This window comes from Schistocerca cancellata, chromosome 4 (assembly GCF_023864275.1).
Source record: "Schistocerca cancellata isolate TAMUIC-IGC-003103 chromosome 4, iqSchCanc2.1, whole genome shotgun sequence".
Classification (NCBI taxonomy): domain Eukaryota; kingdom Metazoa; phylum Arthropoda; class Insecta; order Orthoptera; family Acrididae; genus Schistocerca; species Schistocerca cancellata.
The window spans coordinates 728,465,632-728,486,115 of record NC_064629.1 but is presented as its reverse complement, the minus strand read 5'-3'; the positions used below and the strand labels follow the sequence as shown (position 1 = coordinate 728,486,115).

At 38.6% G+C, this 20,484-nt stretch overlaps 1 protein-coding gene across 4 annotated transcripts in view; it reads left to right on the top strand.

Annotated features, from left to right (window-relative positions):
• Nucleotides 1–20,484, top strand: part of LOC126183804 (inner nuclear membrane protein Man1) — a 364,252-nt gene that overhangs the window by 336,159 nt on the left and 7,609 nt on the right. For 2 of the 4 annotated variants that reach the window (XM_049926053.1, XM_049926052.1), the window contains exon 11: nucleotides 15,495–15,636. In XM_049926053.1, coding sequence (XP_049782010.1) covers nucleotides 15,495–15,616 — 122 coding nt within the window. In that variant the 3' untranslated portion in view covers nucleotides 15,617–15,636. Of the gene's footprint in view, nucleotides 1–7,167; nucleotides 7,325–15,494; nucleotides 15,637–20,484 lie in introns of those variants that run through there. The other 2 variants (XR_007536817.1, XR_007536816.1) reach the window with 2 other exon arrangements.

The following is a 20,484-nucleotide window of genomic DNA, read 5'->3' as shown; positions in this document are numbered from 1 at the left end:
CAGAGTGGTTGGTGGGTCACGTTGTCCACAAACAGCCCTTTCCAATCTATCCCAGACATGGTCGATAGGGTTCATGTCTGGAGAACATGCTCGCCACTCTAGTCAAGCAATGTCGTTTTCCTGAAGGAAGTCATTCACAAGACGTGCACGATGGGGTCACAAATTGTCGTCCATGAAGATGAATATCTCGCCAATATGCTGCCGATATGGTTGCACTATTGGTCGGGGGATGGCATTCACGCATCATACAGCTGTTGTGGCACCTTCGATGACCACCAGCGATGTACATCGGCCCCACATAATGCCACCCCAAAACAGCAGGGAACCTCCACCTTGCTGCACTCGCTGATGAAGAGAACATGATGCCAATCCTGACTGGTCCGTTCAGCATGTTGTTGGGCCCATCTGTACCATACTGCATGGTGTCGTGGTTGCAAAGATGGACCTCGCCATACACGGCAGGCGTGAAGTTGCGCATCGTGCAGCCTATTACACATAGGTTGAGTCATAGCACGATGTCTGTGGCTGCACAAAAAGCATTATTCAACATGGTGGCGTTGCTATCAGGGTTCCTCTGAGCCATAATTCATAGGTAGCTGTCATTCAGTGCACTAGTAGCCCTTGGGCGGCCTGAGCGAGGCATGTCATCGATAGTTCCTGTTTCTCTGTATCTCCTCCATGTCCAAACATCATCACTTTGGTTCACTCCGGGATGCCTGTACACTTCCCTTGTTGAGAGCCCTTCATGGCACAAAGTAACAATGCGGATGCAGTCGAACTGTGGTATTGGCCAATGCATGGTTGAAATACAGACAACACGAGCCGAGTACCTTCTTCCTGGTGGAATGACTGAAACTGATCGGCTGTTGGACCCCCTCCGTCCAATAGGCGCTGCTTATGTATGGTTGTTTACATCTTTTGGCGGGTCTCTGAACAGTCAAAGGGACTGTGTCTGTGGTAAAATATCCACAGTCAACATCTGTCTTCAGGAGTTCTGGAAACCAGGGTGATGCAAAACCTTTTTTGAAGTGTGTATTTGGAACCAGCAATGGAAGATCTCTTTGTGATGGAATTGGAGGAACAACTAAAAGACTGGTGGCTCATGCTAGTTTGCTGAGGCGTGTAGATAAAATATTGACATTTCTTGAAGTTTCTAATTTCTGCAGTGACAGCATGTCAGGCGTTGTCTTTTTCAAATTGATCAGGAAAAAGGAAGGTTTGCCAAAGGCCACACAATTGCTAGGACGAGAGAAAATCACCAGGTCAAACCCACTGATTTAAAAAAGATCAAAGTAAGCAGATCTGTGCTGTAGTATCCAATGATACTACAGTATTCACAGTTAATACATTTAAACCAGGTGAAGAAATTCCAGTTATTTCAACTACAATTTTACAACCTGAGCAGTATGTTATTGTATGTATGAAACTGCTGGATGGGTGGGAAATTTATGTGAATTTTAATTCGAACAAAAAGATGCCTCGGTCAGCTTTATGGTTCTGTGCATTCCTTCCACTGGCTATCTAGCGAAGATACTTGCTGAATTCCAGAGTAATACACATTTAAAATCATAAAAGCTCCAACAACACGACCATTAGGAGAACAAGATTGTTACTCAGAATCTGATTAAGATGATATCGGCAATTTATTCAATCTGCAGTGGAAAAAAATTATTCAAGTCGTATAATGTTTCTAAATTTCAGACTTTCTGCTTATTGCTTAAAGATATATGCACGTAACTACATGTATATTTTTATTTACATAAAAGCAGTTTTCACTGATTTTGCTTTCTGTTTCTCATTAATATCACATCTGAACATATATACTGTGTATGAAAAGTAATAACTTTAAGCAATGTTTTTCATCCATAAGCAGATATGGGCTCGCCAAGTCATCCAATGAATTTTCATTCATTTTCAAAGCAGTGCAACTGTCATCCAATGTATTCAAAAATTTAATCACTAACATGTTCTTGTTCAGTACAAAAAATTGTTTAAATGTCCAAATGCATGGGCATGTAAGTTACAAATACCTATCAGAAAAGTTATCCAAATTTGGTTGTTTTGCATGTGTGTACGAGTTGCAAACTTGGGATCACTGTGTACAAGAGGCTGTAGAAATGGAGCAAAAATATATTAAGCTGAAACATTTTACATGTCCATCCAAGACATTATTGAACCAACTCAAAAAGAAAATTCATTGGATTTGGAAATGGTCGAGCAGGGACCATCTCTAAAACTGGTCCACTTGATGTGGAATTACCCATAAGCTCCTTAGTATGTGGAAAAAGCAATGAATAAATAAACTTTTGAGCTTTAACAACTGCTTTAAAGTTATCACAAAGTTGATTTTCCCTGTTAGATTTTCTTGTGATAACCAGAGGAGATGCCCACTTTCTAGCAGGAATAGGTTTCAAGATGCCAATTTGTTCTAATCTGTTAAGTTAAGAAGCAATTTCTTTGCAAATGGTATGAGGCACCAAATGTGCATGGTAAAACTTTGGTTGAGCATTGTCTTTGAGCTTGATGTGTGCTTAAAAATTCCTTGCATGTCCATATTTTTCACATGATGAAAGCTGGCATGGGAAACTTTTGTACCAGCATCATGCACATTGTCCTGAATATCTTAATTCAACCTAATCAAATGCCAAACATGTTGGGCATCAAGCATGATTAAACTCTTATGAGCGGCACTGATGCAGTCCTATTTTAATATTTTGCTTCCAAAGTACACATCCCGAGAACTGCTTGCAAAGCACAAATCCCAAGAACAGGAATATTTTAGCCATTGTATGTTGAGAGGCGCAGATTTGATTAGTCATTGTGATTGAGACACCAGTATCGAACTGAAATAGTAGAGACTGATTGCAAATCTGTAAAGATATGAAGAGTTTGCTGTCTGTTCTCCAAATATAGCGGTCAGTTCTGACTTTCAGAAGACTGCTTTCATCTGTTTTGTGAGAGACAGAGCCTTTTGTTGCTTGTCCATGTGAGGAGAACTGATTTCAATAAGCCAAGTTTTGCACTGTGCACGTTGCTTTGTGATTCGTCCACTTGTGTCTGTGGTCCTTGTGAGTATAGCCAGGAGTAGATAAAGATTCAGAATATGAGACAATATTACTCTCCATTTCAAAATATTCACCTTCAAAATTCCTAACGCCTTCTTAATAGGGTAGGATTTGCAGCTGTATTTGAGGGAACAGTTTTATACACAAAGTAAAAATATGCACTCCAACCCAAGAAAAATAGAAAAGGACGTTGTGAGTCACCTGTGATTTTGTAAGCTGAGAAGTGCTACTAAGCTGCAAAGTGCTACTCAAGCTGTATGCAGTACTTCATCGTTCCTCTTGGTTTTCATCAAAAGAGTGGAAGGGTGGAGTTGCACCTGGCCGCTGGCATTCTGTGCTTGTCATATTTGCTTGCTGTCTTCCACTAATCTGGTAGTGCTTACTAGAAAAGTTTGAATTTGTTGGCTCTAGAACTGAATAAGTGGAATGAGTGGTTGCTCTCCAGAAGTTGCTATTGCACACAAAATTTAAGTCACTCAAGAGCAGATATAACAGATTTAGGAACACTGTAAGAATAATGATAAAATGAAGAAATCTGGACACTTTCCACTGCTCACTGTATCTATAAAAGGAGATTTCAATTAGTTCCGCTGACACCAGAAGAAGCATTGAATAGTTCAGCATGTGGATATGTCGGATCTTCTTCTGTAGATCCAAGTTGTCACCAATCACAAACTCGTCACCAGAATTGTCTGTCCTGCCTGTTGGTGTAACAAGGTGGATAAACACTAGAATACATCAAACACTATTGAATGATTAAAATATAAATGTATTTTTTACAATACATACAGTATTAAGTATACAAAACTTGGTATCCTTGAGTCTCTCTGCTGTCTCTCTCTGTTCCACAAGTTCTGGTTTACAATATTCATTTGCAGTTGGAGTAGGTATAGCATCATGCTAAGTTCATAATGTCTCATTGCAACTCCTCTGCAAGCTCAGCATGATATTGAAGTGGAGCTCTGGAGTGCAACAGCTTTGAAAACACATGCACCCCAATCACAGTTGTGGCCTGTGATGTGATGAATTCAGTGTCCTTTTGTGGAATGTCTAGTGGCACCCGGAAGTGTGTGGTGAAGCCTTTGTAGCAGAGGCTCATGGCAGCCAATTTAAATGTCTAATATCCCTTCTGCAGAGATGTGAGCTGTAAGTGACATGCCACATGCAATCGATAAAGAAACAGTTGTGACCACAGGTATACTTGGCGGTGGGGGGATTCCTCTCGTTATGAACCCTGTCATCGTACTTCCTACACTTAGCTAACATTTTCTGCAACTGATATAGTTAGGCAGTTATGTGCTAACTCAAGGTGTTAATAACTGCTTCCTTTGAGAATTCCCTGAATTATGTAACCTGACCTGTGAGTGCATTTGCATTCAAGAGACACATACTTAAATCTTATGTTTCTGATCATCTATCCATAGTGGGGGAACTATCTTCAGGGAATTTTGCACTGGGAGGTGGGGGAGGGGGGGGGGGTAGATGGCAGGCAATGACATGAAGTTGGCAGAGTGTAGCATGTCATTGTTTTACATTTAGTTCGTCATTGCTGAAAGCCAAGAGTTTTCATTGGTCAGTTGCTGAAGTGTTTTGCAGACTGGTCTTTTTGATCCAGTGTTGTAAGGCATCCATGCTTGCTTTTCTGTTCCCTACTCTGCTCCAGATGCCTGTAGATTATTCAACTATTAGGGACGTTAAAAATGAAACGAACAGGAGGCATAATTACAGAAACCAGTATCTGTATGTTAGAAGTATTGATCCTGGCTGTTGAGACACTTATCCCACTGTGACACAAGGTGGTGAATGGCTGTCTCATAAAATTCCTGGGGCTGTGATGGGAACCACTCCTGCATGTACAGCTGGATGTCGTCGTCCAAACAAGTGCAGGAAAGGTTATGCTGGCATTCTTCTTTGACCAAGATGGCCCCCTTCTGATTAACTTCCTGCAGCACAGGACAACAGTGAATGCCCAGCATTACTCACAAACCTTGACCACTCTTCACCAAGTGATCAAATCAAAACGACCAGGCAGTCTCATCCGTGGGGTCACTCTGCTCCACAACAATGCAAAGTCTCACTGGCCAACACAGTCGCAGCTCTCGTGTAGAAATTCAAATGGGAGGTTCTCTGCCACACTCCATACAGTCCAGGCCTTTCTCCCTGTGATTAAGCCATTTTTGGTCCCCTTAAAGAGGCTCTGAGGGGCATATGATTAACCTCAAATGACTACGTCCAGCTTTACGTGTGGAACTGGTTCACATTGCAGCCCCGGAAATTTTATGAGACAGCCATTCACCGCCTTGTGTCATAGAGGGACGAGTGTCTCAACAGCTAGGGTCAATACTTGTAACATACAGGTACAGGTTTCTTTAATGATGCCTCTGGCTCGTTTCTTTTTGAATGCCCCTTATATCTATCTTGTCCTAACAGCCTCCTTTATTCTTCAGTATAAGTACTGTGGTGCATGTTGCTCACCAGTTTCTGCATTTCACTCAGCAACACTCTTTAGTGTGGATTTTTTGAAAGGGTAGGTGCATATCCAGAAGTCTTGGAACAGGTCACAGACCATTGCAGTTTTAGCATTTATGGGTCCTAACTTCTTGATTAGTTTTTTCTGATGTCATGATGCATGCTTTGTACACTACCTATGTTCCTGTTCTGAGGAGTGTACTTTTGTACAACAAAGTAGAATGGCATTGGCTGCTTCTTCCAGATCACATCAAGAGAACCTAGAAGCATTATGTTAACGGGCCTTTCTTGGGCCTTTGAGAATCTAGAATAAGTTATATTTTCTCAGTCTAGAACTTATATTGTTGTAATACAGTTCTGTGCCATCCACAAAAGATCATCAGGTTGCCTCTTACAAATCTCAATGCAAAAGACTCTTCACCTAATGTGGTGTTAACTAACTTTTATTGTAATTTTTAATTCTGTGGGAATTCTACTACAAGGGCTAGAAACCTATACCTGTTTTTTTCTGCTGTGTAGAGTCGACCATTAGAGCTCACCACTCCTCCTTCTTATATAAGGAGGCTCATTCTTATTCTGAGCAACATGTGCACGGAAAAGCATACAGTTTAAGGAACTTTCTAAGTTGTGTGTGTGGAAGACACACTTAAGACATCTCAATTTAATAGTAGTGCTGAAAGGCCTGGGGTTCAGTGTGTCAAAAATTATATATAAAATTAGGATACTGTTTCCACATATTGGACATGTTGAAAAGCATTTCTGTTGTATAAATGGGTGTTTCAAAGTCTTCGCAACAAACATCTAGGAGTGATGATCATGTCATGGAGAACAAGTTTTGTTAGAGACTATGTTCGCCAATGCTTCCCAACGACACTAAGTATCATTTAAGACTGCTTATGCCTCAGAGAGGTGGCAGGGTGTGGGCACTCTGTGGCATTTGTGTGCAATGTGTGTTGCCTATCATCCAGTCCTCTGTGTGAAACATGGGAGTCCACACAAAATATCTTCCTCCATTTTGTATTGTTTTCTTGTCAAAAGTAAATCAATTTACTGGGGTAGGTTGTATACTGCACACCTGGTCAGTAGACGCTGCTAGCTCGGTGAAGTCTCGTCATCCCATGGCCAGCAAATACTATTGGATGCCTTGTGTCACTGGGAAGTGTCAGTGAACATTTTGTCTCTAACAAAAGCTGTTTCCCACGATGTGCTGTATCACCTATAAATATTTGTCACAAAGACGTTGAAAGATCCTACATCACCTTAAATGAAAAATTAAGAATTAGTAGTGATACACTACGGCAGACACATTGAACCCAAGTGAACCCTAGGATTTTTTTTCTGTCATTTATCCCTTCCTTCACCTCTGGCAGTGTTTGTTTGATATGAAAAACACCCAAGTTGCACCTTGTTCCCTAGTCAAAGTTAAATGTAGGTCATGCTGTAACTAATCGGATAAGTCAGTTCAAAGGTAAGATAAATGCAATGGCGTACAACCAATAGGACCATGTTTAGCAAAGCACTGTGGTGTTCAAACCAACTTTCAGGTTGATGACAGTTTTAATTTTTAAGATGGTTTAAAACTCAGTTACTCACAATGCTTCAGAAATTGTTAACTCACTTCTGCTTTTTGTAGATGTAGGTGCATCATTATCACAGTGTTGTCTGCTAACTAGAGTCTGCAGTGATCAGAAATCAGTCAATACCAATTGATGTCATTCAACTTCAGTCAGCTCAGCAACATTCATCAGCCACAGCACCAAGAGTCTTCTTAAGGTGCTTGTCTAGTACAGGTATTTGCAGTTTTATGCAGCTGCATTGACTTGCACAGAAAATAAATTTTTACTAATATGGTTATATGAAATCACATTAAACACATCAGTCATTTATCTGGACTAATATAATCATACTGTGTTCATTTCAGTTAGTTTACAAGCATGAGTTGATCGCACCTGAGTGTTAATTTTACATTTAACAAACGTTTTCACACTCATATTGTTCCAAACATGATTTAATACCTGTCACCATAATAAAACCATCCAATTTCCCCCCATTTCTCTGTCACTTAATACAGGAACCTACCAATGGTTGTACCAACTGTGCAGTCTTGAATATGGTTTCTTTACTGCATCGCAGAGCTTTCCAAACATTATCACCTAAAGGTATCGACAAAGTGAGATGGTTCTTTAGTTAAGACAGTGGACTTGTATTCAGGAGGGGACAGTGTTTCAAATTCTCATACAGACATCCAGATTTAGGTTTACCTTACTCATTGAAGGCAAATGTTGGGATGATTCCTTTGAAGAGGACCTGGCCAATTCCCTTCACAGTCTTTGAGACTGTGTTCCCATCTCTAAGATATCATGGACACTGAGGTCATTAAACACTAACTTTCCTTTCATCTTATCTAAGACACACAAACCTAAAATGAAAATTTATACGTTTATAGTTAATATTGATTCTTTACAGATACTGATGTGTTTCAGACTAATACACCCACACCCATGGCACAACATACAAATTTTGTATAGCCACAGTGACTTCAATAACATTCTGTACCCAGTTGCATTGCATCAGAATAGCACTGGACGTAATTTTGGATTCTGTCCTGGCAAATTATTTTCGTATGAAGCTAAAATTTATTGGTACTGATAGCTACAAAGAAGTTAATGGCCAATTAATTACTGATTTTAGTATACAAGGGATGATCAAAAAAGTTCTTGTAATCCATATGTTTATGGCTATTTTCAATGTAGTCCCCTTTCAGAGCCACACATTTTTGCCACTGGTGCTGGTCCATTATCCCTCGTTGTAGAACATTTCTTCCTGCATGCCAAGGCCTACAGTGCAGCCATGACATCATCATCTGATCAAAAGTGGGTTCCAGCTAGTTATTTGTTGACCTTAGGGAAGAGATGAAAGTTAGAGGGTGCCATATCAGGTGAATAAGGTGGGTGCTGAAGCAGTTCAAAGCCACAGGACTCATTGATGGCAAACATTGCAATGACAGGTGTGTGCACAGACACATTGCCCTGATGAAACAGCACTCATTTTGTCAACATCCCGACGCATTTCACTTTGATGTTCTCCCTCAAATGTTTTATAGTTGAGCAGCATAATATGCTCTGCTCATTGTTTCACCTTTCTGAGGTATTCAGCTGGGATAACATCCCTCAAACAACAGAGACCGCCATCTTGCCAGCTGAGGTGACTGACTTGAACTTTTTGGGTTAGACGAGGAGATGTGTTTCCACAGTTTTGATTGAACTTTGGGTACAGATTGAAAGTGGTGAACCCATGCTTCATTCATTGTCAGAAAACACAGGACCTGACACAAAAAGGGTCAGGCTTTTGGTGGACATAACGTGTCTCTGGCATGTGTTTTCTGCTGTCAACATTCTTGGGACCCACTGACATGAGACCTCGTGCATGAAGTACAACTCTTATGATGTGTCCAATGTGTTCCTGAGATATGTCCACTCGCTCAGCAATATAAGTGTTCTGTCATACACCGGTCTGCCATGATAATATCCTGAATTGCAGTGACGTTTTCCTCTGTACTAGTTGTTACCGGTCTTTCACTGCGAGGTGTATTTTGGACAGAGGTGTTGTCTTGCCTGAATTCAGCCATACACTTATTCATAGTGGATTAGGAGGGGGAATCCTCCCCTAATGTTTCCATCATGTCATTGTGGATCTCCTGTCCACCCTTGCCGTTTTTCAGCAGTGTTTTATGACTGCATGCTTGCTCTCTCTACCCATTTTTCAACAGTGTACACCTTAGACACTTCAAATTCCAATATCTAGGGAAAAAATTAATGAAAAATTTTGTGTGTAACCTAGCAGAGGAATATACTATCAGTTGCTAAACTGACATTCAGCTGAGGGAAGGATTTCATGGGTGAGCCAAGAACTGTTCAGTCACTCCTCATATATGATCGATTGGTGACATGTCCAGCAGAAGGATGGCTAAAGATGAGTAGTATTTATATGGTAGTGAAGTCCCTGCAATCTTCAGAGTCTTTGGACTACCATTTCATTCAATCACTCCCTCCCCCCTCCCCTCCATCCCCCTCCTTCAATCATTTGATCCAACTCTAACTCTGTAATTTGCTTGTATACAATCTTTTTAATTCATGAATCATGAGAACTTCTGCTGTTCTGTTAGTTTGCTGATAGCAGTATGCTACTTGTGTCAGTATCCATTTTCTCATTTTTAGTATAAAGGGTACTAAGGACTCAAAACATGTTAATTTATGCTGAACTAAAATCTCCTGCACATTTTTTCGTTCTTCCAAGTATAATTCCATGTTTCATGGTATTGTAATTTTAATATCTTTGTGTATTATGTGATAAAATGACACAGAAAACCTGATGCAGAAGGATTTTATATGTGCCATATAGTGAGGACAGTAAAGTTTTATTACAAAAACATTCCTTACGGAGAAATTTTAATTCTCCATTTGTAGTTGCCATCTCAGGTTAAAGCATTTTCTAGCAAATCTTTGTTACTTGCATTGTGTGTGATGGTACTGTAACTGTCTATATTTTGTTTCATGTGTCATGGCACGGGGTGAAAGTCTGGAGACGACAATCCCACAGTTCTAACGAGATTTTATGGTAATGTTCGTAAAATCTGCTTGAAAAAAAAATTATGAGAGCTATCCTATGTGCGAACTGCAATTACTGATGCCACCACAAATACATCAAGTTGAACCTGAAACACTTTAATAATGAAGTGTACATGCCACCAATGTGTTACACACACTGCAGAATTCAAGATAAACAGTGTTTTACCAATGCAGAACACACAATCACATCTCTAAAATGAGAAGTAATGGTACAAAACATCAAATATGATAAACTGTTGGTTTATACCGAGACGCAGAAGTGTAATGTAATATACTAGAATGGGAAAAACAGTACACACCTAAACTATGAACTCATAACCCACATGCAAATGTAAATATCTTTAACGAAAAATGCTGTTCGCCAGAAGACCAAATAAAGAGAGGAAATTAAGCCGTAAACTGTGCTTAGAATCCAGTGGTGATTACTAACAGTGATCAACTGCAGTCTCACATTATATGTGATTTTAGGCACATACCAACACAATTCATATATAAGGAAACTGGCTTGGCACACATAGCTAATGCACTGGAATATCAAATGGAACCAATTTCTGTGTTTGAATGTGCTAAATGTGGAAATAATGCCAAAAGTCTATAAAACTTGATAATCACTTTGTACTGAACACAGTTACTGATCACATACATTCTAATGTTATACACACAATATAACGCCTAAAACAACTTCAGAGTCTAAGATCAAATTACCAGTCAGTGGAATCAGGCCAGTGCAAGCTACTTTATGTGTACAAGACAAAAACAAAAGGAACAACAGTCCATTACCTACCAAACATTTCTGGGGAGAAGGAATGTACTAATATTAAAGTGACAGTCACAGAATAGACCTGTGCAAAAACTACAAGGGAAATTAGGACTTCATACCAGATTCAAGTATAGTAAAATCTTGTGTTCATCCAAAAGAAGTTGTAAGAAATTCTGGAAACTTGATGAGAAGTTTCAGTGCATGTGATGCTCTAGCTGTGATTTGGGAGGGAGGGGAGGGGGAAGGGTGTCAGGTGACACCAACAAAGCTCTAGAACTAAAGATGAGGCATGTGGTTGAACTACAGGAACCAATAATTGCTGTAAGTCACAAAATGAAAGTCATTGTTAATCCTATGTGAATCATTTAAATGGGACAATAAATAGTGGAAGCTCCATCTCTCTGAAACACCTATTGTTGCAAAATATGCCTTTGACAGAAGAGTTGCTATGAACTTTGACATAGTGTCTAACCAGAAACCATTTCTCACCAGATGGTTCCCACCTAAACAAATGTGGCAAGAAACTTATTTACAATAGTGCGGCCTTACTAAAATCTGTGGACAAAAATACAAAATGAAAAATTGGAAAAAAACACCTACTTATGAACAACAGAATCACAGTAAACAAGCCAGAAGTTAAAAAGTGTAATAGTGGTTATGCTGTTCAAACAACAGTAGGCCAATGGGTCAAAAAATCACTGAGGGGAAATGGACTCACTTTGAGGTCCCAAACTAGCCAGGTAACAACTCGAATGCAGCTCTCCTAACAAGCAGAATTGTGAATATGGAAAGTGCTCACCTACAAGCCAAGTGAGCCTCTAGCCTGTCCTATCTGTAAAACGAACAAAGAAACATCTGGGAGATGGGCTTGCACCCAAGGATGTCCAACAGTGCCAGCACAACAGCTCTGAAGTCAGTATTTATGGAATACAGTAGAATTTAAACTCAAGGTCAGTGACACAGTACATATGACTCCAAACCTCTCTAGTAAACTCAATACAAAACTCAAAATTTACTTTCAGAATAAAAACAACCTTGGTTGTGAAATTATTTAATGTCGATGACATGTTTCGCCCTTTTGAGGCATCATTAGATTGTCTGTAAAAACAAGAAACCAATCAGTTTTTAACAGAGGAAGGGGCATGGTTCTATCTTGCACGACTACCCAGGTAAAATGAACTGTAAGTAATAGAAACTTACGTAATAGTAGGTGGATATAAAACCCATCTGTCATATAACCATATAAAATAGAAAATGGATGCAACAGTAACTGGATATATAATCCATCCATCATGAAACCACACAATATGTAAGGTGGACCCAGTTAAAAGAAAAGAAAGCCACTAGTATATCATCATGAAGGTACAGAAAAGTGGCGGACAGATTTCTTTGACACATTGCATGTTACCTTGAACACACCAGCTGACACTGCCATAGTAATATAAAATAGGACTACACTTACAAAAATAAAGGCATTATAAGCTACATGGACCACATTGTCTTTTTGGTGTGCACACAAAATTTACTGTCACAATGTGCTGTCCTTACCCATTAAAATTGAAGACTTAAACATTTTGTTAACCAGTGAGCCAAGCGATATCTCAGTATGTGTCCTGCAGAGCATTGGCTCTGCACCAACATAATGAAGTTAATTTCACATTCAGATTTCAGATTCTGTGAGCACTACTCCAGAATCAATAACGCACATGGTGAGGCATCCATCCTTACAAAACAGCATATTGAATCTGACACAATACCTACCCTAAAAGAAATAAGAAAAGACAATATCTTTGAAAGTGCAACCATAAAATTTGCAAACCTGAATCTCATTGTAGCAACAGTTTACCATCCACCCTGAAGTAATCTTAATGATTTCCTGCTTAAACTGGACTTGTTTTTAAGAAATGCAAACATGATGTAATTGTGTGTTTCATTACTTTAAAATTGACTTTCTCACCCAAAATAGAACAAGAATTTGGTTACTCAAAGTATTAAAAAAATTTCCTGCCAAAATTTAGAGAATACTCATAAGTTGTGCATCCAAAGTAATGACTCCTCTAAACTGCTCAAATTCTATAAAAAGCTGTAAATGTATCCTAACAGCAGTCATAAGACATGTTACAAGGATGCATGATGATGAGTATATTGACAAAGCCGACAACAAAGTAAAAGCAATGTGAAATATAAAAAGGGAAAGAGGGGTAACAAAGCAATGCACATAAACATAAAAATTAAACACAACAATGAAATGCTAACTAATCTTGACTCTGTTGTGACCACTTTCAACAAATTCTTTACAAGCATAGCGATAGAATTGGTTAAAAATAACCCAAACACTAAATGTCAATCAGTAAACCAGAAAATTCATTTGTGCACAGAGTCAATATTCATTATAACAGTCACTAAAGATGATGATGTAAAAACAAATCCTTTGCAGTTTCCATTGGTGGTATTACAGCAACTATCATGAAGAAGTGTGCTCATACTGTTGCTGAAATACTTACTCACCTCTGCGACTATTCTTTCCCAGCTGGTACTTTTCCAGTGTCACTGAAAATCTGAAAAGTAATTCTTGTTTTCAAAAGAGATGAAAAAAAGAGCAATTATGGACGTATCACAATTTCATCATACTTCCCTAAAGTATTTTAGAACAGCATGCACAAAAGTTGATGGACTTTATTGACAAGAAAGGTATGCTGAGTGTATTTCAACATGAGTTTAATTACAATAAATCTACAGAAACAGCTGTATATATATAACTGCATTAAAATAATAATATATCTTCCATATACAGAACAACCCACTGTGGGCATGTTTCTAGATCTGCCGAAGGCTTTTCCCAAAGTGGATTTTAGGATATTGCTGATAAAAATTGACAGTATGTTAGACACAGAAAAACAACTCAATTCAGTAAATGAAATTCAACTTGAGCTTAAATGTAGATGCTCACAGAACCAATATATTTGCACGTGATACAACTGTACTTCTCAAAATTGACAACATAGTGCTGTTAAGAAAGCTGTGAACTTGGCTATGGAACAGTTCAGTAACTGGGCAATAAACAACAGACTAACCATCAGCACCAAAAAGACAGTTCATGAATATTCGCACTATACAAAACACAAACCCCTCTCAATAACTTTTAACAGTAAATAACCAACCAATAAAAAATCACTGAATTTAAATTTTTGGGTCTATGGTTACAAGGTAAACTGAAATATAATATTGATCAACTAAAAGCTAAAATATGTACTAGCTGTTATGCATTGAGTGTGCTGTAAGCATATACTAGTCAGAAAACAGTAAAAAGTGCATACCATATACATATATAGACTTCCCTAAGATATGGTGTGATATTCCAGTGTAATTCTCAATCTGTCCTTAATACTTTTAGAATCCAGAAGAGTGTCATCAGGATCATTAATGGAAGCAGAACTACATACTCTTGCAAACCAATTTTCAGAAAACTAGAGGGCCTAACACTACATTGCTTATAAATTCTCAGGACTGTAAAGTTCTTTAAAAAACCTCTTGGTGCTCAACTAGATGCAGACTTAAGAAAAACACTGAAATTTACAAACATTACACTAGAATAAATTCAAACTGGGGTGTGTTACATGTTAATACACAGCTTTATCAAAATGGAGCATTCCATATGGGCCTCTAGCTGCTCAATAAGCTCCCCACAAGTGTAAATGCTACTGCAGGCGATACACGTTTCTGTAAAGCAATGAAGTTTTATTTACGATACTGCAGTGCCAGTATGTTTCAGAAATACGATGCTCACAATAAGCAGGAAATCCAGGTTCGACTCTTAGTCTGGCCCAAATTTTCATTGTTGTCATTCCATTATACAGCTAATGGTTGTCCGTGTTCGCAACTGTGAATACATTTTATGAAGTCTTATTTGCTGTGTCACTGGTTTTACTCTATAACAAATGCCTAGAACTGTAAATGTGCTGGCTATGTTTACATATAACACATGAACTATTTAGTGAACCAAATCTTCTATAAACTTGCTACAGTGTATTGTAAATCATAATCTGCCCGTTGTAAATATTAACATGTTTTGTCTGACATCTGTTACTCATTGTACAGTATCAAATCACATGGACCAAATCAATGAATATTTTTATCATTTGTTGCTTCTTGACATTTAAAAAATCTTTTATGGTCCCATTTACCTCAGCCTCATAGCAAACCTGAAATGATATAATATTCATTAGTAACATACAAACACATTCTATAGATTTACATACTAATCTTTCTTACTGGTTATGATTAATTATTTCAGTTATGATTTCAGTCATTGTTGAGAAGACTGAACACTGTTGTTTATTGTGTTTGAATTGTCTAACTATGTATTTTAGTTAAAATGACTTGAAACTGTATGCATTTAAACATTTGCAGTATTTAGCTAGAGGAGAGTTCCAGAAATTAAACTAAATATTTTGTATTATTTACTATTGTTGGTCACTTGTTATTTGATACAAAGCTCTAAATTTTTCACAGATGAACTTTAATTATTTCTCATATCACTGCCTTAAAAGTTTTGCTGTTTCTATTTTACAGCACACCTTGTCACAGTCAAATACCTTAGGATTGAAAGATACCATGAACGCTTTCCTGAAGCAGTGAATGCTAAAACTGTACTGAAGCCTTCCAACAATCAAAGATTGTCCTTGGGAGACTAGCATCATTACAAATTCTTATGGTACGTTTTGAGAGTAGCCAGTGTAAGCTAATTTGAAATATGCCCAATTCAGGCATTAGTTTTCCTAATTGTTGGTTTCTCATACATAAGTATTCTTACAGTAAATATGATTGTATAATACGTACAGTCTTAGTCCCCTTGTACTGTTTTTAACCCACTACTTTATAGTGAAGGGAGGCATACATAATTTTGTGTATCCTTCTAAATGTGAATGAAAATTACATATTTAATTTTTTGCTTGCTGCCTGAGATTCATTAACAGTATTGTACTGTGATTATTATCTTAAAGTTATTTAATATATTGCTGCAGTGTTAAGAGTTTTCATTTTTAATGTTATTCAAATAAGGTAAAGGTTAAAATAGCACTGACAAAATAAGATCTGGAATGGCAGTGGTAAATGATAGCTGGAAACTGTCTAAAAATACACACATTATGTACTGTTCCAACAGAATGTGATAGTGACATCAGAAAGAGTGCTATATGGGAGCCAAGAAGAAAAGTGACATAGGAATATACACATAGAGGCTATAAAGTAAAGTGGAAGACTTGTAAGCAGTTGAAACGATTCTCCTTACGGTACTCAAACCCAGACATCTGTCGTCCACAGGCAATACTCTTCTGTTGAGGCACCCATGCAGCCTCCCAAATCAACTTAGATCATAAGTCCATCAATATCTAGTCCCTATTCGTACTAAACTTAATTTTGTAGTCAGTTTTAACTTTTTACAAGTGTCCAATGTAATACATACACTGTCAAGAGTAAAACTGTCTCGTATCAGTTATAATGGTGGTGCGGTGAAGTCAAAACTCTCAGTTGAATCCATTATCGTGGATCAATGGCTTGCGGGGCCAACATCTGTGGTCTGGGGATTAGTGCTGCTGTAGTGGTGAGTACATAACAAAGCTGTTGGTGGGGCAATGTGCTGTGGCAATGAACGATGTACCACGTGAAACTTCAGCCAGTAGCATCATTATATCACATCTCTCTGTACTGTGCACTTTAGAGTGCATAAAGAATTTCTAGGGTTGATTTTCATGTTAGTTGAGCTATTGTTAGGATATTAGCCACTATAATATTCATTGTGAGTAACATAAAGCAAACACAAAAACTAGTATGTTAAGAAGTGACAGCAATAGTTATTTGTAGGGAGAATTTGAAACAGGAACATTGGCACTCAACCCAGAATTGCTAGTTAACAGGGCAGACAATGGCTGGAATATTTGATATTGGCCAGATACAGAGCACACTGGAGACACTGTGAAGTATTCTTTGTCTCTCTCTACAGACTGTGTCGCACAGGCACCTTCTTAGTTTCCACACTACTGTAGCTGCTGACACAAAAGTCTTGAATTCATTTCTCATTGTTTGCCTCATATTTTTCTGTGGTGGAAACTTCAGGCTGAATCTCCTCAGAATCCTAAAGCTAAGTGAGAATTTGTTTAAGCAAAATTCGTATACAAGCAACCAAAGTGGTGTCACAAATTGAAAGGCTTGCACCGGTCTGTTTAGTATGGCTGGTGAGCCTTTGTGAAGTTCTTGAAGGAATGGAGAGCAACCAGTGGCAAGATTAAATTTTACACTGATACATGCGACATGCTTAGATAGTTCAGTAGGAACAATACAAACCGAGAAAAGCAAATGTCAGGGTTCAACACATTGTCTGATGCATAGTTTTAACTTGTGATCAGCACTGTTTAAATTCTGCAAAGAATAAAAGAATTTCATCTCAGATTAGCAAGTAATTCTGGACATTAGAGAGCTTGACTGAAAGGAAAAGATATATAAAAATAATTGTTGGCAGGGGGGGGGGGGGTTAAAGGAGAAAAGCTCTCAGTTGGAAACAAACTTTCACATTAAGGGTTTTTATTTTCTTAAAGCATTGTTATAGTTATTAATTCACTGCTTTGTTAGCTTGGCTGTGTAATTCATATGCAAACCAATAAATACGAGAAAAGTTCGGTGCATAGACAGCACTATTCCATCCTCTTTGCAAGCCATTCATATTTAATTTAGTGATCTTATTAATAATCATTACTACATGGATAGTTTTTGGACAGTTATACTATGTTGCGATATTATTCAGGATACTTACATTAAATGATTAACCACATAATATACACACAGCTACAAAGCTATACCATGTTGTTAGATTACTGTATTAATGCACAGTTCAGAACTGAGAAATTTTACGTTATGGGAAGAATGTAACATGATATTGCTCTCTCCAAAGTGAAATTTGGCCACAGCATTTGTAAAAGGAAGCCATGGACAGTGTCCGATTGAAACCAATAGTGATTTAGCTGCCCCAATTGAGATATGTTGTTTGCATATCCAAAATTTTAGAACAGGTACAGAAGAAACATGCCAAAACATTGTAAGTGAGAATCACAGGATTAAAAAAATAAGCAGAAGTGGATATATTGTTGGACATTTGCATACCACCACCAATTTTCCACAATAACATAGACAATCCACATTCCAGAACATGGAACAGAAATACTCACACAAACTGAATTACATAAGAACAATAAATTAGCCAACCCTGGAGACATCATAGTAATACTGTAGAACACCACCTCTGGCCTTGATAATGGCCTTAATTTTGTAAGCAACAGAGTCCACAAACTTCTTCATATATGCCACATCCAGCTAAAACCATTTGTTATTGATGAGATCCTATCGAGTTACCAAACTATGGAGATGTTGATTGCTATGCTTTTCCCCCTGTTCCCAATAGACTCAGGTATTTTCTATGTGATTAAAAGTGGGTGATTGAGCAGGCCAGTGGAGGTGCAATAGTGCCTGAGTGTTTCTCAAATGAGGAATATGAACACAGCTGTTGTCATCTCAGAAGATGGGAGGGCCGACAGAAAACTCATTGTGAATGTATAAGAATGACCAATACTTGGTCACCGAGAATGTTTATGGCAACCTGAATGACTGCACCCAGTTGATGGTATGAAAGCATCACAGAACCACCACCTGCCTCAACTTCACTTTCCGTGTACAGAAGATTAAAGATGTCATTGGGCTGCCAGTGCACTCGGCATCTTGCGTCATTTGAAAAAGAGGTAAAATCATGACTCATCAAACCATACTACGTGCCTCCAGTCAGCTACTGTAAAATTTATTTTTTCAGACAGTTGAAGTTCTGCACCTTTGTATACTGCTGTGAGCAGTAGTCTTTTGTGAGGTACCCAACACCAGTTGTCTCTTGCATGCCATTCTCTTCACAGAGTTCACTCAGAAACTCGTAAAAAAGACCTGCACTCACTGACAGCAGCAATTCCTGTTGAGCTTGAAACTGATTACCAGAAACAAGGCATGACTCTCATCCGTGGTTGGTTGGTTGGTTGGTTGGTTCAGGGGAAGGGATTGTTGGTCCCATCAGGTCAGGGAAGGATGGGGAAGGAAGTTGGCGATGCCCTTTCAAAGGAACCATCCCGTCATTTGCCTCAAGTGATTTAGGGAAATTGTGGAAAACCTAAATCAGGATGGCCGCAAGTGGGTTTGAACCATTGTCCTCCCGCATGTGTGTCCAGTGTGCTAACCAGTGCGCCATCTCGCTTGGTCATCAGTGGTCCCTTGCTGGTTAAGATCTTTTCACAACCACTACGAGGGGCGTTTGAAAAGTCCGAGAGATGGCACCATCGGCGTGTATCGAGGTCATGTTTAGTTAGTAGCATCTTTGGAAAGAACGCACACCAAGTTTCAGCCATATTGGTCTATTTCTTTATGTTTGGCATTCGTGTGAATCAAGGAAGTCGAGTGATTGTCAAGAAATGGACGAAAAAGAATTTCGTGTGGTGATTAAACATTACTTTATGAAAGACAAAATGCCTCAGGAGACTAAAGAGAAGCTTGATAAACATTACAGTCACTCTGCACCTTCGATTAGAACAGTTTGTGAGTGGTTTCAAAATTTTCGGAGTGGCTATATGGGCACAAGTGATGCTGAACGCCCTGTGGAGGTTACGACTCCAGAAATCATTGATAAAATCCATGATATGTTGATGGATGACAGAAGAGTTAAAGTGCGTGGTAATCTTGAATGAATGGGTACATAATATTTTGCATAAACATTTGGACATGAGAAAGCTATCCGCAAGATGGGTTCCGCGATTGCCCACGCTTGACCAAAAACAGAAGTGTGTGAAGTGTTGCTGGGATGGTTTGCAGCCGTTCAGGAAGAATCCGCAGGACTTTAATCATTGTTTTGCCACTGTGGATGAAACATGAATACGTTATTATACCCCTGAGACTAAACAATAGTCTAAACAATGGGTTACCAAGGGAAAATCTACACCAAAAAAGACGAAGACCAGTCCTTCGGCCGGAAAGGTTATGGCGACTGTCTTTTGGGATTCACAAGGGATAATCCTCATCGACTATCTGGAAAAGGGTGAAACTATTACAGGTACATATTATTCATTGTTATTGGACCGTTTGAAAACCTAGCTGCAAGAAAAACGCCGGTGATTGGACCACAAAAAAGTCCTTTTCCATCACGACAGTGTACCAGCACACACCTCAGCAGTTGTGGTCGCAAAATTAATGGAAATAGGATTCCAGCTCGTTTCACATCCCCCCTATTCTCCAGACTTGGCTCCTTTGGACTACTATTTGTTCCCCAATTTCAAGAAATGGCTGGCGGGACAAAGATTTTATTCAAACAAGGAGGTGACTACAGCAACTAATACCTATTTTGCAGACTTGGACAATTCCTATTATTTGGAAGGGATCAACAAATTAGAACAGTGTTGGATGAAGTGTATAAGTCTAAAAGGAGACTATGTCGAAAAATAAAAAAAAGGTTTACCTCAAACACATAAGTATTTTTTATTTT